Source organism: Panthera pardus, unplaced genomic scaffold, assembly GCF_024362965.1.
Source record: "Panthera pardus isolate Hobbes unplaced genomic scaffold, ASM2436296v1 HiC_scaffold_10, whole genome shotgun sequence".
NCBI classification, from domain to species: domain Eukaryota; kingdom Metazoa; phylum Chordata; class Mammalia; order Carnivora; family Felidae; genus Panthera; species Panthera pardus.
In genome coordinates, this window is record NW_026526655.1 from 30,456,251 (window position 1) to 30,481,384 (window position 25,134).

General features: G+C 39.6%; 1 protein-coding gene across 4 annotated transcripts in view; it reads right to left on the reverse strand.

Moving 5' to 3' along the window:
- The window catches only part of PARD3B (par-3 family cell polarity regulator beta), a 1,011,329-nt gene that overhangs the window by 93,456 nt on the left and 892,739 nt on the right, over positions 1-25,134 (reverse strand). For 3 of the 4 annotated variants that reach the window (XM_019446282.2, XM_019446285.2, XM_019446284.2), the window contains one exon: positions 10,195-10,327. In XM_019446282.2, coding sequence (XP_019301827.2) covers positions 10,195-10,327 — 133 coding nt within the window. Of the gene's footprint in view, positions 1-8,277; positions 8,823-10,194; positions 10,328-25,134 lie in introns of those variants that run through there. The other variant, XM_019446283.2, reaches the window with a different exon arrangement.

The following is a 25,134-nucleotide window of genomic DNA, read 5'->3' on the forward strand; positions in this document are numbered from 1 at the left end:
TCATGACAGAGAATGTCTTTCTCATACAACATTTCCTACTGTTTCTCTAAGGAGAAATTTCAAAACAATGTCTTTGTGCACACGCTCCAACCTCACCCCCTCCCCAGTCAGGTTTTCCTTCTTTGTTGTTAAGTGTTGATGCAAATGTTGGGCTTGCTGTATACTGAATACAAATCGCTAAGTATTCAGTGAACGAATAAACCAACAAGGGAATAAAGGCAGAAAAGCTATTTCCCTCATGTGTTGCTTTGGCTTTGCTGGCTAGGGAACGGAGCTATGTCTTAGTGAAAGATGACACAGAATGAACTAAATCATTTGAAGAAAGCCCGATGGAGATAAAACCCAAGAACTCCATTACTTTACAAAAGTCTTATCTCAGAGCTAGGAAAGAAACTATTTCTCAATTGTTTATAATAACAGCATTATACCAGTTCTTCTTAGATCATTTACTTGAATAAATGGAAAGTTTTCCTGTGCCTGGCTGAAATCAACTTTTACACTTACTCATAGACACTCTGAAAATTAGCACTATGATTTCAAGCCTCAGCAGTAAACACAGAGAAGCAAATGAATTTCACAGAACTGTAAAGTCACAGGCTCTGATATGTGTCATTACAATTGTATTCAAAAGTGGTCATTCTTCTTGTGGAGAACGGCCATTTCAGAATTGCTGTAGTGATTATAATCATTTTAGAGTTCTCTTTTATTCAAGTGTTCCTCCTATTGCAGAGGAGCGTTTCTGTGAGTTTTCTTTCTCCCATAACACCATACTTGTTACTGCTTAATAAGAACCAAATGATGGTAAGCTTGCAAATAACTCTGGTTTGAAAATTTTCTTAAACTGAAAGAACAAGATGGCCACCACAGTGATCTGATTGGCTAATTACACAGGAAGCTGTCTGAGGGGACCATTTTGGGTTCCAGGATCTGAACACAAACATGGCTCAGGTTGGGTCTTAATTGTCATCAAGGTTAAGCGATACAGGTGTTATGAATGCCAGTAAAATGTATCTCATATCTTCCACTCCAAACATCTTCAATGAAAAAATTTAGTACCCGAAGTTAATTTCAGAATTTTGGAGCTCTGCTAAAATAAAACATAGCCAACTGATTTTAAACAGCTTTGAGAATGGTTTAGGAAATCTGGAATTCATAGGCGTTTCTGCTATGGTTTTTCCAATATTACATAAAATGGTCATTTCTCCCATTGCAGTAGAAGAAAAGAATGTGATTATTGTAGAAGTTGGAATTTTGGGTTTTAACCATGATCCAACACAAACGGTTGTGGTTTGGGGGAACTTAACCTATTCTAAACTCGACATCCTGAGCTGGAATTAATTGTTCATTAGAAGCAGAAAGAGTTCTGTTTTTCACTCTAATGTAAGTATCGCATAGGGTTATTTGACATATTATGGAAAAATAATGTGGTTTTGAACTTTCTTTTTCTGTTTCTTGGTATTTAGGGTTGGGTTTAAGCCAGAGATAGGCTAACTTATTTGATTATAGCAAAAAAGAATGATTTCATTTTGACTTTTACAGAGAACTGATGAAACAATACCAATACCATTGAGTTAAAAAAAACTGTAAGAGTGCTAATTAAAGAGTAGTTTAACAGAGGCACAGTCTGTATGGGCTTATAAACAAATACTCAGAGTTTCCCTTTCTTCCAAACATCTCATGTAAAAAATATATCTAAACAGCTGCCACAGTGATGCTCCTCTCCTTCTCTTTCTACTAGGAGTTAGCACACGTTAGAATATCAGCTTTGCTAATGGTTGTTGACTGTGGCGCGGTCTTAAAACCTTAATCTTCTCAACTGTGAAACAGGACTAAAAATACCTACCTCATGGATTTATTGTCTGGAATAATTTATATAAGGTATATAAGGTAGTGACACATATCTGTTGAAGTCAGCACTGAGTAAATGATTTCATATTTGTTATTAATCAGGTTGTAGTATAACTTACCGAGTACATAATTTGCACATATTCTCTTTATATTCCCCTCCACCTCCTATTTTAAGTCATTAACTAGAGCCTGGTATTTCTCTGCTTCGGGGTTTTGCAGAGCTGAAAGCAGAAACTTCTTTCTTCTGGTCTTGGGTCTTTGATTTTAGCATAAGCTCATTAAAGAGATTAGGTGCGCCCCCGGGGTCAAGGATGAAAGGAGTGTACTTTTGAAGAAAAAGTTTGTGTTTGGGAGAGAGGGAAATAGTTATTGACCTTTTGACCAATGGGCTTTGCCAAAGTCTCTTACAACCAGGCCAGAGAGTCACCACCTGAAGGGACTACGGCTATACCTCAGTGACAACCAGAGTGTGCATGACTGGACGGTCTCCTAAATGCTTTGTGTGTTGTGTAATGTCCCAGGACTCTGGAATAACAGAAAGGGTTAATTAAGCTCCAATCATGACAAAGTAGGATGGTTGTTTGCCTAATGTAATATATTATTTCTAAAAACCTCAGTATGTGCACCATTTAAAAAAAAAAAATCCTCACATTTATTGAACACTTACTATATGCCAGACAATATTCTGAGTGCTTTACATGTAATAGTCATTTAATTGCCACAATATTTATATGAGTCCCAGGAGAACTATTATCCTAGTTTTAAAAAAGACTGAGAGGTTAAAGAAATGGTCCAAATTTACCAAGTTAGTAAGTGATATATCCTGGATGTGAATGTAGGCAGTCTGACTTCAGGGTCCATGCACTCAGACATTATGCTAAAATGCTTCTCATACATGCTATATTATTAGGTCTAAGATGTGACCAGATGTGAAGACAGGCATAGCTTACAGTAGCTGTCTTCAGGGCAGAATTTTCGTCGGGACATGCTCCATGTTAGTTGTAGCAACTGGCCATGGACCACAGCCACAGAGGGCAGACTAAGACACAAAAGGCTTCCTTTGGGGGAGGTGAGGACCAGTTTATAGGACAAACTGGTGCCACTTTCAGAATCAGGTCAATGCCCACAGGAAGCCAGTCAGACTGGGAAGTCTAGAGACAGCTCATACATAAAAGTGAAGCGTTGGAGAAACCTCAGGCTGTGGAGTAACACCAAGGCATCAGCCAAGGGCCCTTGCCCCTTTATGTCATAGACAGTTCCCAGGGGTAGATTCCATTAACTCCTCTCTCATTTCTTCCTTCTACACTTGCCCTATAGGGCCTAATTTTGGATTTTATTAGGGTTAATCAAATATCTTCTTTAAAAAGAGAAGTCTCTTAGGGGATGTTAAGAACTTTTATGGGTTAGATTATGTGCATCCCCATCCCCAGCCCCGAAAATTATAGCTGAGATGAACTGCCTGAGAGAAAGGGAGCTTTGTGGGAAGACAGGGATGGGGCAGAGAGAGAACTCTGGACTTCTGAGCACTCTGGGGGAAAAGGTGGGTCCAAAGTGGGGTGTCATGATGAGGAGGTAAGGGCGATTAAGGGTCAAGAAACCTGGGGAGACACTTGAAGACTGGTAGATGAGAAGGGGCTAGAAGGTCTCAAAGGTGTACCCAGAAAAGAAGAAAGGAATTTCCTTCTCTCCTCCCTGGCCCTGATGGCCCCCTGCTCTTGGGCTCTTTGGTTATTGTCTGTGATTAGCACAAGGGGATTGGGTTTTAGTGGGCTTTTGCAGACTGGTTTGGGACCCTAACAACCAACCATTTTTTTCTCCCCCATGGGAAAACCATCCCCAGTTCCAAATTGCCAATTTCTAAATGGGTTTCTGAAACACAGTGTATTTCTATGTTGGGAATTGCCTATAAATATGTTGCCTTCTTTCAAAATGATTTACACTATGTTTAAAAGCTAGAAATTCATTCATATGATCTCCATATAGCTAATATGCCAACACGTTCCCATGAAAGCCACATTGAAATATAAAGAACTAACAACCAAAAGAAAAAAAATCTTCAATGTATTTTGTCTTTTTCCCTCATATTTTCACTACTTCCTTAAATCAAAGTGAGCAAGTCTCAACTCTCCAGCTGGCATTTGATGTTGACCAAACCTCATGCCCTTCCAAAATCCACCCAATTCATAGACAGGATGTGTTTTCTTCTCCTCTTCACTCTGCTTTGGTACCTCTTCCACTCCTCAGTTCAGCTGTTTTAAGAAATCTGGGAAAAACACTAATGTGTTGGTGGAGGGACACATTGGGAAGGAACTATTTATGGAGCTAATGAGGGCTCATCAACTGAGAAGAGACTGGAAGGTATATGGTAGGCGCTAAATTATGATAGTAGATGTATATATTTGATGGCTCTAATTCTTTATCTCATTCTATCTTTTGGAGCTTTTACCAACAGAATATATCCTTTCTTTAAAAACTGTGATATAATTGACATACAACATTGTGTTCGTTTTAGGTATACAAAATAATGATTTGATATATGTATATAGAATCTATATTTATCACAAAACAACAATCCTTGAGGATATAGGTAGGGCAATTCTACCCAAAGAAAGAGAGCCACTTTTAGTCATTTCAAAGAATTCTATTGCCTCCCTGACCACTCCCCAACCCCCCCCCCCCCGCCCCCTCATCCCCCACCCCTGCCACCAGAGCAAATTCCTAGGTCTGGGGTGAATCAAAATGTCATTTGCCTGTCTAAATAAGTAGCCAGAGGTTGCATAATTTCTCATGTATAATTTAGTGAAGCTACCTGGGTTCCTGGAATGGCTTAAAGATCCTGGACCAGTAGACAAAAATAAATCTTGTTTCTCCTTTTACCAGTAATGGCAGCAAGTTTAACACTGACAATAGAACTGTTCTTTCTAACTATAAAGAGGAAAATACATGAAGGGAAAGGCCTTTTCGTACTCTTTCTTAAAAATTTAAGATGAAGAAAGTTTATATTGTTATTAAAACCAGAAGTTAGAGTAGACAACTACAAATCAGGCCTGACATCCATTTTTGCCTTCCTCTGTTGATTAGTAAGTTGATTTTCCTCTGGGGACTACCTCTTCATCTAGACTCATTCATGGGATCTGCGTAGGCCTGATCCTACTTTCTGGTTCCAGGGAGGACTTCGTGACCTAGTTCCGGCCAGTAAAAGTAATGCATCTTTCTGGCCAGGGGAGTTCAGAAGTGGGTATGTGACCCAGGCTGAGTTAATAAGCCATTCCTAGATGTACTGGGGGTGAGACAATCTTCTTTATTTATTTTTTAAAATGTTTTTATTTATTTATTTTTGAGAGAGAGAGAGCATGCACAAGCGGGGGACGGGCAGAGGGAAAGAGAGAGACGGAAGCGCAGAATCTGAAGCAGGCTCCAGGCTCTGAGATGTCAGCGCAGAGCCCAATGTGGGGCTTGAACTCATGAACTGTGAAATCATGACCTGAGCCGAAGTCAGACGCTTAACCAATTGAGCCACCCAAGTGCCCTGAGACAATCTTCTTTTATAAAGTTGTTGGGTTGGAGCTTTTAGGGAGCTCCCTAAGAATCCTGCCTACAGAGAGAATAACAATGGAACTGGACCCAGCTTTGCCTGAGGTCAGATACACCTATGGAATTTAAAGTTATATAAGCCAACAAAACTTCCCTTTTTGCTTAGGCCAGTTTAAATTAGATCCCTGTTCTTTGTGACTTAAATGCCATTTACTAATCCAGAAATTTTCACTGGTATCCTTAGCTTTTTTTCGGATGCCGTTAAGGTGCAGAGATGGAAAATACGGACAACTCAATTCTGGTTTTGGACCATTGGCAGCAGGACCTCATTTCTTTTATCCCAAATATTTAGAAAATAACCTTCTGATAGTTTTTACACTTCATGGCTATTACACATTCCATCTTAAATCCCTTTCCTAAGATGGCTAGCAGGATCCCAGCATCTTGCTCTCCCTTTCCTCTGACTGCAGAATTCATCGGATGTATCTTTCTCGTCTACACAGCTGCCAACCATGTTTTTTTCAAGTTCGCTCCTAGACCATCCTCATGATAGGGTGCACAGATCTTCCAGAGTGTTTTCCTTTATTCACCCAACCATCACCTGAACCAATCCCCTTTGCCAAAAAGATACATACAGTACCATCTATTTTATGACAGTGGAAACTATAGTACCTCCTCCCATCTAAATGTTTACAAACCCCTTTCTTAGATAAAAATTCTTATTTTAGCCAGAGAGTTAAAAAGAGGAGGATGTGTATAGTATTTGCCATGCAGCTCTTGAAAAAAAGACAATAATAAAGGTACTAATATTTTTTAGAAAACTCTGGAGCCATCCCATTTCTGAAATTACTTACAGGATATTCATGCTGCCATTAAATAAGCAGATAATCTTTATCTGCTAATAAAAAATACCCCAGCTTATTGCCAGAGGACTGTGATTGTCTTAACAAGTTTTACAGAAAATAAAATACCAGGAGATAACAGGTATTATGTTTTCTTTTGGCAAATATGAACATGTCACAGCTAGCATATCTTACTTAATTGGGCCTATAAAAACTCGCCAGGCCATTTCACTTCCAGTCATTGAAATTCTCTCAACTTGTTCTTTACAGCTTTTCAGAGTCTACATGAGAAAACAGCTACAGAACAGACTGGTTGAAAAGATTTGTAAGGTCTCATGTCCGTATTTACAAACCTTGCAATCTGTGTGTGTTCATTTATTTTAACACAAATGAAGTGAATAAATCAGGATCTCCTTTGGGAAAAAGAAAACCACCATATTTGAGACAAAAAGGACCAAATATGTCCAACGAGGCGACTCCTAAGTGGTCTCTCTAGAATTCCCAGCACCCTGGGCTGCACACCCGGCCTCCAGCAGAATTAACTGCTATCACTGAGCTCATTTCAAAGCGAATCCCTCTCTATACTACAGAATTTCTCACATATATTATTGGCCTTTTTTTTTTTTTTAGTTTGGCCTTAGATGTCTGTATTCCTGGCTAGACTGTAAGTTCTCCCAAGGTAGAGATGATATATTCTGGGACTGGCACCTGGCCTCTATTAAGACAGAGCAAATATTTGTTAAAATTGGACAAGAGACAGAGAGAAAAGAGAGTCAGATGCAAATGCTATGGAGCAAGTGAGAACTCAAGAGAGCAGTGGGGAAAGCCTTCCGCTCCAAGCCACTGGACATAGAACTACCTATAGGATGGCCTGGGAAAATCAGAAAGTTTGAGGTAGAATTATGAGGTAGAATTATGAGTATCGCTAACAACAATATATTAAAAAAAATTCAAAGATCCTAATAACCTTTCCGGTGATTGCTTTACCAGTTTGGCTTTCAAGACCTTTGGGCACATACTTTTATTCTTTCTGGTCTAGTAGGTTCTTAGGCAACTTAATTTATTTTTTCTGTATTTTATTTTAGGGAACTTTATTTATTCTTTCTGGTCTATTTAGTTCTTAGGTAATTCCCTTCTCAATAGTTTAGAAGCTTTCCAGTATTGTGTGGATCCGGGGAATATTTATCAGGCTTCTAAATCTGAGGTACCTGGCCCGGGAAGTTCTGAGTCCATGAAAGTGGTTTTTGATGATGCTGGTCCATGTAATGATTTTGTTAGAGAAGGTGAACTACTTTGCTTACTGCAGTGATTGGAATCAATGTCTTATTTAAAAAAACTTTTTTTAACGTTTATTTATTTTTTTAGAGACAGAGCATGAGTTGAGGAGGGGCAGAGAGAGAGACACAGAATCCAAAGCAGGCTCCAAGCTATCAGTACAGAACCCAACACGGGGCTTGAACTCACAAACTGCAAGATCATGACCTGAGCCAAAGTCAGACCATTTAGCCTACTGAGCCACCCAGGCACCCTGCCAATGTCCTATTTCTAGAATTGTGGGTTGGAAATCTTGATGACCACGTGGAGAAGCACCCGGGAGCCCTCTCTTGGGCCTCACCCTTCTCTTTCAGGGGCTGATGATCCAATTTTAACAAGCACTGTCCTTGACGATAAAGACCAGACTGATTAGGAACCACAGCCTGAATAAAAGCTGCCTTGTTGGTTCTGGTTGACCGGCAAGAATGAAATGTTAACTTTCTAAACTTGCTTTCCTAGATCTACCCAAAAGTAGGAAGACAACGGTGTAATTTCTCTGGCCTGTGCTGGACAAAAGATACCAGTGTTTTTCCTTGGCTTGGGGGGATGGAAGGGAAGGTTGCTGAGATTTGAATCCCTGGTTTGGAATATCTCAGGCGATCCCAAAGAGCACTAGTCTTTTATGAGAGTGCATTTCACAAGCATCCCTTTGGGAAGCCTTAGTCCCCACTTGTGTGGGAAACGTTAAAGTCAGTCGCTTTTGGCAAAGCTCAATACACTTGAGCATGGGAAACACAAATTAAAATAGAGATACTTCTTTATTCACTAGATTGTCTAATTCCGCATTGCTTGGAATAAAAATTGAATCATTAAGATAGAGAGGACCTGAGTGGATGGTTATCCATTTCACGATTGGTAAAGGTCGGGAAACTCCAGGTCTCATGAAGGTTAAGTATCTTCAGCCTTTCAGCTTGACATAAGGGGATCCTATAAAGTAAGGTCAAAACAACCAGGACTTCCTGGTCTAAAATTACTTGTCTTATTTTGCTCATAGGAATTCACAGTGGTGTTGAGATGGAGAACTTTTCAATGCCCTGGACATGGTATTCTGTTCTGCTTATGGTGAGAATGACTTCTCTTATTTGATTGCTTATTTGTTTCATCAAGGGAGCAGAACCTTATGCATACGGTCCGTCATCAAAGTTAATATGTTGATCTCAGTTAAGTTTGAAATGAATTATTATTTAAATTGTCCTTCTGTGGAAATCTTTCGCTTCTGTTAGTGAGAGTCTGGGTGACCAGTGGCCCCATCACTGTAAATGCCATTCTGTTTAATCCTAACATCTGTAATAAAACCAATAAAAAGCTATTTGTTTTGATCTATAGTTACAAAGTGCCTATCTCTGGAAGAGGCCAAAGCCATTTGGTAGGAGACTGCCAATCCTTAATTTGCATTTCTGATTAGTGTTTTTAAAGCCTATCATACAAGGAAGAAACTACTGGGCCGAGGAGTTTCAGTTGCTCTGCACAACAGTGGTGGGTGCTGCCGTTGACTTTCAAACGCTAGTGTAAAAGTGCTAGGTGCTACGCCTGGGATGCCACGGCACCAGAGTGAAAGATAGAGGGAATCAGCTTGGTTTCTGGACTCTACTCTCCCAACCCCGACCTGGTGAGCATAAGTATGAGTGTACAAATCAGGAAAGGAAACTTTCCTTTAATAGATTTGTCCTTCAAAAGAGCTGGTGTCTTTAGTGGCCACCAGGGATAAGAGAGTTCTTTATGTGGCTCTCAAAACAGCACTAAAAACCGTAGTAGAAGGCAGTAACCATCAAATAGGGTGAGTGAGAGCTGACATCACGCAAGGACATCACTATTACCACGTACAGCTCTGCCCCAATAACACTGGTAACGAGAGCCAAGATTTATTGAACCCCAGCTCAGTGCAGGCACTATTCCGAGTATGTGACATGTACTTTAATCCATCTCTAAGTACTCTCCTCTGGTATTTTTGTGGATATTCAAAAGTTAAGTGTATTTTGTCAGTACGGACTTACCTTCTTGAAAAAGACAAGAGAATGAATCGTGCTATCCTGGAAAAACCCACAGAATCTCTCTTTAGAGGACACAATATGCTTTTCAGTCTGTAAATGTTGAAGGATTTGGCAAAGGGAACCCTCTAATACTAAGACTGTTCTCATCTCAAAATAAAAGTATCTTAGCGATCAGCAAAATGAATTGTTCCGATGCAACATACAAACAACAGATATCTCTGAAGAGAACCATTCTGAAATTTATGTCTAATAACCTTTTCCAAAGGAAAGATGGCTTATGGTGCATGGTCTGTTAATGCTTGCCCAGATGTCTGAAACCCAAGAGATGGAAGGCAAAGATTAAGGCTCAGTAGATGATGACAAAGATTCCTTGTCTTCTTTAAAATATCGACCATCTGCTCCACCCTAACACATTGGTATACAAGTCCAACAGAGAGTAAATATGAAAGCAATTAAAATAAACTACTATGCATTAGTGTGGCTTGATTTATGTAAACAACTTCTGTGGGACAAGATGGCTGTGGTTTGGGTAATGTTCATATCTGTGAAACTCAAGTAACCTAAATATAAGTTGATATGGATAGAACATTCTTAGCTGTGTTCTGCTCGCAATGATCTCAGTAAAGATGAATTCAATGATTGGAATCAGGCATGCATGGGCTTACCCAGTGAAAGTCATAATCTAGCCTTGCTCTTCCCTCGTCGTCCTCATATAAGGTGAAACCTTCTCTCCGTGCCTGATAATATTCTTTCCGCAACTTCTGGATTCGATCAGTGCTTCCGCTTGGAGGACGGCCACTAGAGGACATAATCAAACAAACACGGTCACCCGGTGTACATCATCCTGGACACTCACTTTTTGATCTTGGTAAAGGAGCTAGCATCCAAATTTAGAAGATTCAATAATGTAACTCAAATATGCTAGGAAAACTGTAAAATCGGTAATAAAAGTGAACAAAAATGGTCTTTATGTAAATACATTTAGCTCTAAGGGTCAAAACATCTGACTTGGGATGAATAAATGCCTTTTGAGTGAAAAGGTAAGATAAGGTCCTGACCTTAAGAGCAATTAAAAGAGCTATCACTTTTTTCTTATAATCATATCCACAGAGTTTGGTTAATTTTAAAGTAGGTATTTCATTTTCTCAAATAAGAAGTTGCAAATTTGAGGCCAGTTGTTTGACCCGAATATTGGATGTGACACAGAGTTGGCATGTGCTGGTCTTCATTTCAATGACACTGATGAGTTTTTGGCGTGGGGGGTAGGATCCGTGTCAGTATATGGGCACACAGGACATAGGGAAAGCAGAGAAGGGAGAAGCCATATCAAGACGTAAAAAGAAAAATAAAAAAACGGGTGACAGTAGACTGTGCCTTCTTCATTACTTGTCCACGATTCCCCTCCCCACTTCAGTCACTTTTTTCTCTTAGGAATTTCCATTTCTCCAGTTCTCATCCATGCAACCCCAAACTGTTCAGCCAGTAGCTCCCTTTTAACTCGGATTTGTCATGATCATTTCAACAGAACAAAATCATGTGATGCATTTCAGGGCTGGGAAGCAAGAGGGGAACGGTAGGCAGATTTCAACAGTTGTTCAACTTCTCTGGTTCGTCTGAGGCATAACTGTCCTACTGTGCCAGACCCTATGTTAAGATCCAGGGGGGACATGAAAACAAACAGTTCATAGCCGTTGTCTGCAAAAAACACATGGTCTGGGAGGCAGGGGACTGAAAAGGATACAGAAGACTACAAGCCAGGTGCTACAATAGCGGTCCCAAAAGGGACTGTAGTGACAAAGGCTGCGTAAGCTGATTGGGGGAGGGCAGGGCCATGGAAGAAGCCTACGGAAAGCTCCACAGAGGAGGCAACACCTTAGCTGAGTCTTGAAGGACACATAGGTGCTCAACAGCTACACAAGTGACGTGGGGAAATTGCAGGTGGAGGGAAGGGAAGCGCAAAGGACAGAAATGAGGAAGCATCTTGCTTTGGGTGCGTGCAAAGAAGTCAGTCTGGGCCAGCAGTGGTCCTCAATTTCTTTTGCCCTGGCTCACATACACCGTGGGCAAAACACACTCCTCTCCCCTTCTCCTTTAGGAAATAAGTTAGAATAAAAATGAGTACTGGTGACTTTAGGGACATTTTGAATTTACTCTAATAAATGACAGAAGCATATCACTTGCAAATTTTGGTTCTTTCACTCAATTCATAGCAACGTGTTCGCCATAAGGACACTTGTGTTTGATGGGTCTGAGGATCACCCCTCTAGTATACAGAGTACGTGGGAGGGGGCAGGGAAGGGGAACAGGCAAGGTGGTGAAAGGGAGGAAGAGACCCACCGTGAAGAGCTGTGCCTGCCAGAAGATCCCCACATATTACAGTGGAGATTTAAGTTTAAATGAGACATCTCATTAAAGGAGATGTCTGAAAGCAACAGAAGTCATCTACTATTTTGTTAAAAAAGTTTTTTGAAATGACACTGGTAAACCATAAAAAGAAAAGGGTGAGTGGACATCTTGTGGCAGAAAAGCATTCTTCCCAAACTGGATTCACAGCGAATCGGTGGCATCTCACAATATCTCTACAAAGTTCACACGGGGTTCTGAGCTTCCTACATCACTCTATAGACACCCGGTAGCCAAGGCTTTTTATTAAGAAAAGACAAACCCTTGGGTATCACGTATCTTTATTTTTCTCCAATCTGCATTTAAAAACTCTCCAGATAGTTCTGTTTCTCCACTATGCTTGTTTTTTTTTCAAAGTAGAAGGTTTCTAAACAAAAATGCACAAATGAGACTCGTAAATACAGAGAACATGCTGGTGGTGGCCAGAGATGGAGGGAGGAAACAGAAGAGCAACATGGGTGAAGGGGAGAGGGAGGTACAGGCATCCGGTTCTGGAATGAGTGAGTCATGGGGACGAAAGGTGCAGCATCGGGAACAGGGTCAAGAGTACCAGAACCACGTTGTGTGGTGACAGATGGTCGCCACCCCCGTGGGGAGCACAGCAGAACATAAAAGAACCGTTGGATCACTATGGTGCACACCTGAAACTAAAGTAATGTGTGTCAACTCAAAAAAAAAAAAATAAACAAACTTAAAAAAGGTTCTGAACATTTGAAAAAGACAGTAACAACAATAATACAAAGGAACGTCTGATATGCTTTTCCGAACAGTGAGAAGGCAGGCAAGGTGGACTAGCTCTAGGCGGACCAGTTTCCCCTCCTCTTGAGTACTGTGAGCTGACTCCCGTGCCCGCGTGCACTGCACAGGCTTCTGCCAATGATGTGAATGTGTGAGCCATGCTCTAACTCACCAGATGAGTTCAATCAACACGGTGAAAACATTGCATACATAATCTATTAGTTTACCCAAAGAAATTGAAGCGCTGAATTCAAGCAGGATGAAGTCATCAGTAATAAGGGGGGAAAAAATTGATAAGACCCTGTTTTAAAACTCCCCCCAATTTTCCTACATTTGTGATGGAAAAAAAATCATACTCAGACTATAAACTATTCTCCCATATGTCTATAAATACATAAATTTAAAAATAAAAAAAATATGGGTTTGATCAGATTTTAGTTCTCAAATAAAGGGAATGGGGCAGGAATACAAAATCAGCTGTTTAGGATTCAGAAAATCCCCTGTGGCTGACAGGAACATGACTATTTACCCAGAAAAGAAATCTGGCTTCAGAGAAAAAACAGGGAAAAAGTCTAGAAAGTCATGGACCATATAAGTGCAGAACACGCTGTATCTTCTCCCTTGTGTGAATATTTTAAAGGAAATGGTGCAAACCTTTCATAATAACCCGGGACTGCATCTCACCCTTCTCTCTCTCTCTCTCTCCCTCTTTTTTTTTCTTCAACCCTCATCCTGCCCTAAGTAGCTGTATTAGACTTTTCCCCTTAATTTTATTAAGCATTTAATATAATAAAATGAGGAAGATCAAATTCTGATTTCATTTTTCAGCTCCTTTCCACAGGTAGTACACATTTACCATCAAGTCAATAAAAATGGCACGTACGGCTATTGTGACGAAAGCAGTTAATTGATGCCATTTTGTGTTGAAGATGTAGAAATTCGAAGAGGAATATAAAAACACCTTTGTCATAACAGTAGCAATAATTATAATAGCTATAAAATATGCACCACTTACATAACAAATACACTGATACAGGCTTTTACTCCTTCCACTTCCTGCCCAGAGCGGACCTAAGGACCTAGGCAATCAATTACAGCTTTCCTTCCTGATGAACCTAGACATGGCCTTAGAATCCTTCTCAACCCAGAACTTCAGAAAGCCACTACCAATCTACCAAGAGATTCTGAAGCATCTTTTGATGCTGAGGAACCTTTTGCATAATAGCTTCAGAAGTTTCATTAGATTATGATATCACACCAATAGTCTTGCAACTGTATAAAAGCAGCCAGAGTATCAATAACCCCACCTCCAAGTTCCTACTTAGAAGATTAGCCTTTCTATATTATTTGTTCCCTGGATGAAGTAAAGGTTGGCCACGCTCACCAAAAAAGTCCCTATTCCACCTGTATTCATATGTAGATAATCAGTGCTGCTCCTGCACTTTCAATGTGCTGAAATTTTATGTAACATTAATGCAAGCAGCATAGCAAAACACGATTTATGTTGTAGTGATTTCTTGTACATTAGACTGCTTATGCCTTTAAAGGCAGATGCATAGTTAAGCAGGCTCTTTTTAATACACTTTAGAGCTGGACAGAGTTTAAAGTTGTGAAGGAGTTCAGAAACCATGTCATTTTCTTCATAGCCACCTATAGTAATATATTCCCAAATGCAGTAAACCTATAGTAATACATTTCCTTATGCAATAAACATCACAGTCAGGCATTATCTGCTCCTTTGAAATCTACCCTGATTCTTCTTATTCTTCATACGCTCCTAATTTATGGTGACCTCAGCTGAAGTACATTTTACGCAGAGTGTTCATATGTGTATGCCATGGTCTCCTCCCATTAGTGCTGCAGGCTGGCGAAAAGAAACTAACATGTATTAAGCTTCTATGATACCCTAAGTGTAATATTTATGCTTTACATACATCATCTCCTTTAATCCTCAGTCAAATTTGTAAGGATGACATAGTCAGTGACATTTCACAGATGCCTGTACCGAGGCTCAAAGCAGTTAAGTAGCATACTTGGTGGATGGCAGACCAGCAGTTGTGTGACTTCAGGACCAGTGTGATTCCTACCATATCATGTTGCTCTGCAAGAAAGGCATTAAAATGCAGCAGGCATTTTGTAGCACAAGTTCACAGGCATTTCAAGGCACAGGGAATTTAGCAGAGCGCATTTATAGCCATACCTTTTGATATTCTTTTATTTGCACAGATCTTTGCAATAAAAATAGAAATCGAAGTAGCTAAAGCAATAGATATACATGCAATGAAGTCTGTATTCATTAAAGAATGATGCTGGATTTCTGTGTAATTAGTATTACATCTCTAGACAAGCTTTTGTGGGAAAGTGGTATAAAAATGAATGGGGTGCAAAGGGGAATCAACAGAAGATGGAGATCCCACATGAAAGAGAAACTCTGGACCAAGACCAGGACTGAGAGGCGTCCGGCGTTGCTCCTGGTACAATTCACCACTGGCTACATGAGAGGGAACTGATTGCTAGCAATGAACCATTGCTGGACTTGTGAATTAATCCGCAATGACTTTGTGCGTGTGCCTGAGTTTGCATGCATGTAACTACATGCACCCTACGAGGAAACTGTATGTAACGAATTCCAAAGAGCTGTGTCATTTTCAGATAGCCTCGAGACATGTGGTTTTCCATTTTAAATAAGAAGTGTTTGACTATGGTGAGTACAGCCCTCATTTGAAGGTACCAGCCTGGGGTCCAGAACTGGCCACGTGGTTAAGAAACAGTCTTTATAGAATGGAACCTTAACAGGAATATTCCTACCTAATGTGATAATCCTACAAACTCACTGAATAAAACCATTTAAATTAGATGAATGCATGTCAACAGTAATCGGTAGACTAGGGAGTGTTTTTGAGTTTGGGATTTGACAGATTCTTTAATATTTTATGAATTACTATAAAAATATTATTTTGATGCTTACCATAAATATTTTAATTATATAAATATAGTGTTATTCTTTCTATATTTACAAAAGGGTGTGATTTAAAAAGTTTTATCAAAAAGGATTAGCATCTTAAAGATATGGAGCAAAGGAAAACACTTTTGCACCCTTTAAGAATGCCAAGATGCTATTCTCTTCCTGTTTCTCCCCCTATGGGAAAGATTGCTTGTTTAGTCTTTTTGCATTTAAGGACTTAAAGATAATCATAGCTTTCAATTTCAAATTTAGTGGTACCACAGTTCTGTCATAGAAAATAGTGTATACACATAGTTTTTTCAAAGTATGAACAGAACCCCAAAAGTACCTGAGATTCTGTGGCATTCACACTCTTGATGATATAAATATAATAAAAAATATAAATATAATAAACAAATAAAACATAAATATAATGAAAAATTTGAGAGATTCTCATAAATGCACTCATGATCACTAATTCAAAAGCATTTTGAAGATTTATGGAAACTATAGCCCAACAGCACTTGTACTAATACTCTACAGATTTAACATTCCACAGTGAAAACACTCTTATATAGTGAGCCCAAATATACTAAAGGAGATTTAATAATAAATAGTGGCTTTTAATGGGGATTAATTCCGTAGCACTCTTCAAGTGATATTTTAGTCCTGAATAGTTCTGAAAATTATCCAGTTTTAGTCCCTGTCTTCCCCCTGCTCCCAATTTCTTACAAATAATATCTCTTTTTACAAAGATACATTGACAAGTAAGGCTTTTAAGTTTAGTCCAGTGAAATTTGGGGACCCATCTGACTACTCATGCACAACTTTTACGAATTCTTCTAACTTCTTCCAAATTTGCCATCACTGTGTATGAAGGTGGCCCTGATTTGCAATTACTTTTGCAAAAAAAATTGCCCTAAATAACAAGAATATGCCTTTCCTCATACACACATTTAATTTATATCAGACTTAAGTTATCTTGTTGATTAAACAATTACTCTAAATTAAGAGCCCTTTGTTTACTACAACTGCCTAAAAATTACTGTATTAAGAGTTATGAGTTTATTTATTTTTTTATTTATTTTTTTAACGTTTATTTATTTTTGAGACAGAGAGAGACAGAGTATGAACAGGGGAGGGTCAGAGAGAGAGGAAGACACAGAATCTGAAACAGGCTCCAGGCTCTGAGCTATCAGCACAGAGCCTGACGCGGGGCTTGAACTCATGGACCGCGAGATCATGACCTGAGCCGAAGTCGGTCACTTAACCAACTGAGCCACCCAGGCGCTCCAAGAGTTATGAGTTTAGAGAAAGAGCAAATAATATTAACAGACAAAATACAATTTTCACATCTAGAATCCCCCTTTATTTTGTGGCCTACTTTTTTTTTCTTAAACATGGATTCTTAGAAAAAAATTTTTTTAAGATTATTTATTTTGAGAGAGAGAGAGAGGGAGCACAAGCTAGGGAGAGGCAAAGAGAAGGAGAGAATCCAAGCAGCCTCCACGCCATCACTGAAGAACCCAATGTGGGGCTCGAACTCACGAACTGTGAGATCATGACCTGAACCAAAATCCAGAGTCGGACGCTTAACCGACTGAGCCACCCAAGTGCCCCGAGGCCTACTTTTGTCAATTATCTCTGACATACTACTTCATAGGTAAAGAACCAGTGCTTGGACATTTTGAGAGAATATTTAATGTCATATAGAAAACTGGTGGCAGAATCTGCAAACAAACAAAAAACAAAAAAACAGTGCTCTATACTAGTACATAACTTTGGAAACCATGTATTTATATACATTTCTAAGGGCTCTAAAAAATCACTCCTTATGTCAGGATCCTGTAGGGAGGCTGACAAACTGGTCCAGAGAGGTTGATAAGCAAGTAAGGTCATAAAGAAGAAGACAAAACCACGAAGCACAACGACGTATTAGCTCAGCCTGTAATCTTGAACGTGGTCCTTGCCCCAGCTATCCGATGCCGCCCGTGGCATTTTTGACCTAGATGCAACAATCTGACAATGTGACTTGGCCTACCTGGGCTCCTGATTTTGCCATGGCAACCCGAGTCTGACCTTTTGTCTTTCTCCACATGTTTTCTGTTTTCAGCATCTGCTCTCTTTAAGATCCTCGTCTTAGTATTTCTATCCCTAGTTTGGTGAACTGACCCTCTGACTCCTATGTCGTGAAGATTTGTCCACGAAATCTTAACCCTGGACTGGACCTTGACCCCAATGAGTCAAACCTTAGTGGAAATAAAGGCCCCCTTCCCTTGGCACTTTTGATTGCATAATGGTAAGCATTTCCACTCACACCATGAACCACAGCTACCATTTACTGTTGAAAGTAATCTCATTGATGCATGAAGGACAACTTTCTCCCCTGTGATTGATTGTTGTGACTAAGAATCTCACCAGATCAATGTCATCTCCTTTACTGATAAAAGGCATTGCTCTACCTTGGCTCTTTATCACTTGAGACAATGCGAGGCCCTGCTCTGATCAGAACATTCTGCTTCTCTATGGCCATTTCTAGCCAAAGTGGAAATTTCTTAGGAGCAATACGATTATTCACAATTCAACAACACACAAGTTATTATTCACAGCCTCAACTCGCCATTATAAGCCTGTAACACATAATTGCATTATTCTGATACTGTACAATGACCTTCTGGCTATGTTCAAATTTCAGAAGCCAGTTTTGACATTAGTCATAAAATATCCATTTGAGTTATTCATATTTTGAATAGTATTCTAATATATCTCCTCTGACATAGGGCAGTGTTTTTGAGCCTTACGTGGTTTAGATACACTCAAAGTTATGTATAAGCATGTGATACACGTTGTCTTGAAAAATTTTCCCAATTTTATTAACAATATAAAATATGTGGGGGTCACAGAAAGAATCTATCAAGTGTTTCATATGGTAATTTTCATTTCTTGAGAAAGATTTTAAAATATAGTTGAAAAGTTCAAACTGGAAGGCAGAAAAAGTAGCCTTTCATTTCTACTCTACATCTTTGCAAAACAAGCATGCATAGATGCAAAGAAAAACAGATTTGGACCAATTTGGAACTGTGAATCCACTGTGTCTTCTGTTAAAGATGACAAATAAACCATGCTCTGCACCATAATTCATATAGTTACAGCTCATCTTAAATGGCTGAGCTATAGTGATATTGTACCATTTAACTGTATTTAAGTGACGCACCAAATTATTAAGCTTAGACAGAAATGAGAGCCTGGGGAAAATAGCAATTTAAATAGTGATAGTTTTCCCATTGGCCATTCCATGTAATAAACAGGTGGTCCTGGACATGAGCTGGGTTGATTTCCCTCAGCTGGTGTCTGCTCCTGTCTCTCATAACGTATGCTTTACATTGTGCTGAAGATGATTCCAGTATTCAAAAAGTTGTTTTTAATGTTTATTTATTTTTGAGAGAGAGAGACAGAGACAGAGAGACAGAGTGCGAGTGGAAGAGGGGCAGAGAGAGAGGGAGACAGAGAATCCGAAGCAGGCTCCAGGCTCTGAGCTGTCAGCACAGAGCCTGATGCCCGGCTCGGACCCATGAACTGTAAGATCATGAAGTTGGTCGTTAACTGACTGAGCCACTCAGGTGCCCTTAGATGATTCCAATATTTTAAGATACGCATTACTTATACAGCACGGCTCCTTATGTGCAAGCCAACCACTTCAGCTGGTGTCCAACCAGAGGAATAGCTATCTGATACAGTGCTAAAAGAAACTCTGTTGGATGGGTATGGTGAAAGATTACAGGCAGGGTCCAATCCAGTCCTCTCCGAAAGTGTTTTCCAAGGTTAATTCTGACTATGCATAACTTTTGTTTCTAGAAACTAACCTCGAGACATGATTCCACATTAAATGTTCCAAGTTTTCTTGAACAATTTTATAGTCCAAAAGAAATTTTTAGCAAAGCATTGATAAAAAAGTAAATGGAAGAAACCTATACAACTTGTATTATTTTAACTGTTATTCACCTTCTTGAGTTGAACAAAAGCGACTTAAAGAGAAATAAACTTTTGTTGCTTATATAGTACTTGAACAAATTAATGATACTACACACACACACACACACACACACACACACACACACACACCCCTTCTCAAAGAAATTCTCACCAACAATTGCAGGACTTGCAAAATAAAATTATTATATTTTAGGCTTAAATCCAACACAGCCTGAGTTTTAGGAATATATTGACATTTAGATGTGGATTAAACTTTTAGGGTCAATTCTGGGAAAAATAAGCCTTTGTGGGCTGCAGGCCATAAAACCTTGGGAATTCCCTAGGCCCCCGTGAAATTCCTTCCTCCTCAGAGGAAGCAACGTAGAAGGTCTGTCTTCTCCCAGGGGATCATGGAATGCCATCAAAGGCCACTGATTCCTGACAGCTGGACAGCTAGACCTTTCCTTTCAGACAATAAGGAAATAAGGCCTAATCGATTACAGAATTTAGAGATTGTAAGTGATTTAGTGTATGGATGGTGGGTTTTTTGTTTTTGTTTTGTTTTTGCTTGAGAGGATAGTATCAGTCAAGATAGGCTATTGTATGCTGCTGTGGTAACCAAATGTCAGTAGATAAAAATAGCAATTATTTACTCACATAACAAGACTTTCCCCCCCCTTCCGATAGCAAAGGTTGGGAAAATAAAGTAACAAAGAGAAAAGAATATTAAAAAAGAAAAAAAAAAAAAACAAGTGTTCTGATTAAAAAAAGTGAAAGACTGTGATTAAGGAGCTCAACACTAAATGTTAGGAGACAAAACCTTCTAAGTACATGTGATATGGAAGCTAGACCTTACTTTCGTACCCATTAAAGGGATATATAATAAACTGTCTAAACACCCAACAGGAATGCGTGGGTCACATAGGTATGTGACTGTGAGGCAGGTCTTAATTATCACATACATGGGGCTAAGTCATACTAGTTCATAAACACAGAATTTGATATGCAGTATTCTGATATGATTAGCATAAAATCAATTAAGTCCAGGAACTTATTTAGAACGTGTTTTGATATTAGCTTAATTCCATTCGTTCCTTTTATACCTATATGCACAAATGCTGAACTCTTCTGCAATTTTAAATAGAATTATGATAATTACCCAATTCAAATAGATTCGCAGCTTCAAAGAGCCACATAAAAAGTTAACATCTACTTAGGTCCCAAAGGGTGTCAAACCCAAGAATGTTCCGGAGCTCTCATTTACCTGGGTGTAAAGTGAGCTCTGGTAACCTTGTAACCTCATGTTGACCTTCTGACATGAGGGATTTATGGGATAGAGACAGTTTACGTTATCATCTCCCACTGCCGGTTTCAGTTGTTTTTAAAAGATGTTCAGATTCTTAAAGATCCTTCTTAGGAGCATGGTAACTTTCTTTTCCAAGTGGAATAGAAAGTAACAAATTGGTATCAAACTTAGATCATCAATTATTTTTATAAGTTTTCTAAAAACCCTCTGAATGCTTTCAGATGTGTACATTTATTCAAACTTACATTTATTTATTCTTAAATACTGCTATGCCCGTGGCCCTGGTGCAGTAATGGTGATTAAGACCCAGACTCGATCCTAGAGATATTTCACAGCCTTGTGGGGGGAGATGGAGACATAAGTAAATAATTACAGCACAATGTGGCAATTATTCCGTGGAAGTATCATGAGGCATAATGAAGTCCTGCAGTAGCCCAGAGGAGAGGTGATTAGGTCTGTTTGCAGAGGCCAGAGAAAAGGAAAAAAGAAGAGCAAGGATAAGGAGAGGGTGGCTGGGCATGCCAGTGGAAGGCACATCACCTGTCAAAGGATGGCAGCATGATGGGGCACATGGTCAGGCACGGTACACGTGTGAAAGTGGGTGGAGAAATTCTGGGAAATGGAGCCGGTAGGACTTGAATAGCTCCACGCGTCAATCTTTCCAGAAGGGACACTGATGTGGAATCACTGGAGGATTTCAAATAGGATGGGTGTCATCATCAGAATTATTCTTTCCATCAGGATAATCCTGGGAGAACCTTCCTTTCTCTGACTCCCACATGTCATAACTATGAAAGGAACCAGTGGACCTCTGTGGGGCTTTCTTACCCTCACCTTCAATCATTTCTAGGGTGTGTATAGAGTTCAAGCTACCTGGTTGACCAAATCACTGACAAAAGTCCTCTCCCATTTCTACTTCCCTAATTGTTGGATACTGTGCCTGGAGGGCCATTTTAGTTCAAGGCAACGGGACATTGCGCCTTTCTTTCAACTTGAAAACTGAACATTCTAAAACCAGAGCTCTTGTTTAACCAGTAACATTAACTGGTGATGAAGCATGACGCATTGTTAATACAGTGATAAATTTCCCATTAGGAACAGGGCCACTGGCTGCCAAATCGGAGGGCAAAAAGTTAAAAAAACAAAACAAAGCCAATGAAACCAACCCATTATGGGTTGACAAAGACTTTTATTTTCACTGGCACTTTAAGGGAAAGTAGTCACAGAATCTTAATTAATAAATAGCCGTTGCTCCATTCAGGCGAGGTAATGGTAGTGCCTGAGTATGTGCCATGGGGCAATTTGTAGCTGTCTTCTTGATCTGAAAAGTGAATGAGTCGTCGACTATCAAAGAAGAGGGGAAATTAGGCACTACGCTGCTGACAATTGGACTCTATAAATAACCCACAGTGAAAATGAATAAAAAACATGCCTTCCCCCAGCTTTCAGTAGCCTCTCCACAGTGTGACAGTTGCTAGTTTTTTCAATAAACATGATGTCAATTATGCCTTTTATCCATCATGGCCAAGTCACGTGTGGGGAATAATTGAGTATCTTTTTTTTCCCCCCCGGCACTTCACATAACAATGCTTTTCTGTTTTATTTATATCAGACTGAGGCAAAGCAGCTGTCTGATCTGTAACTTATATGTTGCATCAACACGATTCCTTCTTATTTCTTCCCTAGTTCCAAAGCTTTATGGGCAACAGTATTTTAGTCAGCTCTCAATTATCCGTAGAAATGAGAGATTTGGAAGAACATGAAAAATAGGCACTACAGATGACTTCCAAAACTCTCATTTACACCAACAACTTTAGTTTCTTTCCCAGCGAGTGTTTTCCAAGAGCTGTAAACAATCCCCCAATTAATTGCCTTAAGTTGCACATTCTTTTCCATGCCCAGCCCCTCATTTGGGTAAGGTACTAATGAGCAGAAAAAAGGCCAAAAGGCAGGCAGGACTTAGAAAAACAGACGCGCTACAAAGACTCAAATGGGGAAAACAGAATTTGGACGGTTGAGAGTTAACGACCCAGGAAACATTCCCCTAAAGGATTTACTGTGTTCTTAGAGAAAGGTAACTTTGCAGATTAAAAAGTAACAGGTATTGGTTTTCTAAGTGGATAAACTGAAAGCAAAATGCTATGTGGGGCACAGTTAGACAGTTAATGAGTATTCACATATCCAGCTACAGGAAGTTTATGGGTGGCTGTATATTTTCCCTGAATTATACTATTTGTCATGAACTTCATCACTATCCGTTCCACTAACAACTATTTTTTCTCCCTATTTGCAGATGTATTAAGTATAGTCATTCAGATGTCATCAATTCATCATTTTGTTTAAAGAAGCTCGTTCTTAGAGAGGAAAAGTAAAGAACACGTTGAATGATGCCCCATCATTTTGTACATCCCATGTAAGATGAAAGGAGGAGGTATCACATTTTCTTTGAGATAGTTCCCACTCAACAACAAAATCATCTTTTATCCAAGAGTAAACAAGCCCACTAGCTAGGAGCTTTTTTTTCTTTTTTCCCCTCCCGAGTTCTACATAAAATATAAGCCGGACGGCTTAAATTGAATCACTATATTATGTCTTTATTTATTACTTACCTTGACGGCTTTTTCAACTGAATCCTACTGTATATCTGAGAGAGCTTTAAATGTATAAACTACAAAAAGAAGGGGAATTATTTCCTCTCCTTCAAAGAAGCTTTTTAATACTATATCCAAAATATCTGGGGAATTGGAGGGAGAAAAAGGAGAGGAGGAGTGGGGAGGGGGCCAAAGAAAAGAGCTAATGGTCACAATGCACCCTTATAATAAAATGAGCTTCTTAATGGATGTTCACTACAGGAATAACATTAATTCAGTATTAGGACTTTCACTGGAAAAATATGAATGTAATTTATCTTTTTAACTGTCAGCTGCATTTCTAAAGCTCTGAAGTCTGTAGCTTCCAGGGGCCTTTTGTCTTTCTGCCATGGCAGGAATATCTTGGACAGCTGTAAGAGCTTTCTAAGCCATCTTTCTCAAAATCCATTAGCTAATTCAAGGAACCTAATTAGAGCTGCCATTTTGATGGAGCATACTGAATGCTTAGTACAAACTAGTAACACCATCAATGTTTATTACAAATCACAAAACCCAAAGTGCTCCCTTCCCTATGAATATTAATGGGAATAGAGCAAACAAAATATTTATTTATTAAAACATATGCTTAATACCATCACGGTTTACAGACAGGAAGAGAGAGAGAGAGAGAGAGAGAGAGAGAGAGAGGCGCACACTTGAATTTGAAGGCATGTGCCCACGAACACACAATAAACCAAGATTTATATTTAAGCAGCATGTAATCATTATTTGTACGCCCCTCCCACTTATCTCCCTTGGTTTTGCACCCTGGAATTCAGCGGCTCACAGCTGGGAAGACAGATGTAAGTCCAGAGAAGTCTGAAGAAGGGGGTGGAGGGAACCTCTCTCTCTCTTTTTTTAAAGCAGCTGCTGAGTGCCACAAATTCTTGTCAGTGAGGAAATAAGCCTTGCTTCTCTATAAAGTCAGCAGCATGATGACATCAGTCCTTTACCCTCATCTAAATGAGGGTGTCACCAAATTAATCCAGCTGGCTATTATCCCATGTATCCACCCTGGGAGAGTTTTTGCCAGGGCATGGCTCTGAATTAAGTGGTGCCTAGGGCTTGATGTAATCCTGCTGTTACACAGATCGGGCCCCCATTGCTCGTGTCAGCACAGGTATAGACACTCACACCCCTGCAGAGGCCCAGAAGATTCTATTCCTCATTCTCTTCTTTCAGTAGCAATAAAAACCTTTACAAAGTGTTACTGTCCAGTAGCCCCTACTCGTCCCTCAAGCTGCTGCCTTCTGTCTCTCTCTCTCTCTCTCCCTCCCTCTTTTCACTAAACTTTTAAAAAGAATGGTCCTTTGTCTCCTTTCGTCACCTCCATCCTCTCCTTTGGGCTCATGCCAGTCTGGTTTGCACTTTCACCACTGCCAAAAGTGCGCCCTCGAGGCTCAACAGAATCCTAACCTCTCTGCAGGACTGGACTCTGGACAGGAAGTCTCTTGGCAAGTCTCTCTTTGTTTCCTTACTTCTTTGATCTCATTGTTTCCTTCAATGTCGCTCTAAATGCCGGCCTTCTCTAAGACTCTCTAACTGCTTCTTGTCTATATTTTCACCCCTGGGGATACTGTTTACTCCTTGGGCTTTGATTATTATATTCCTT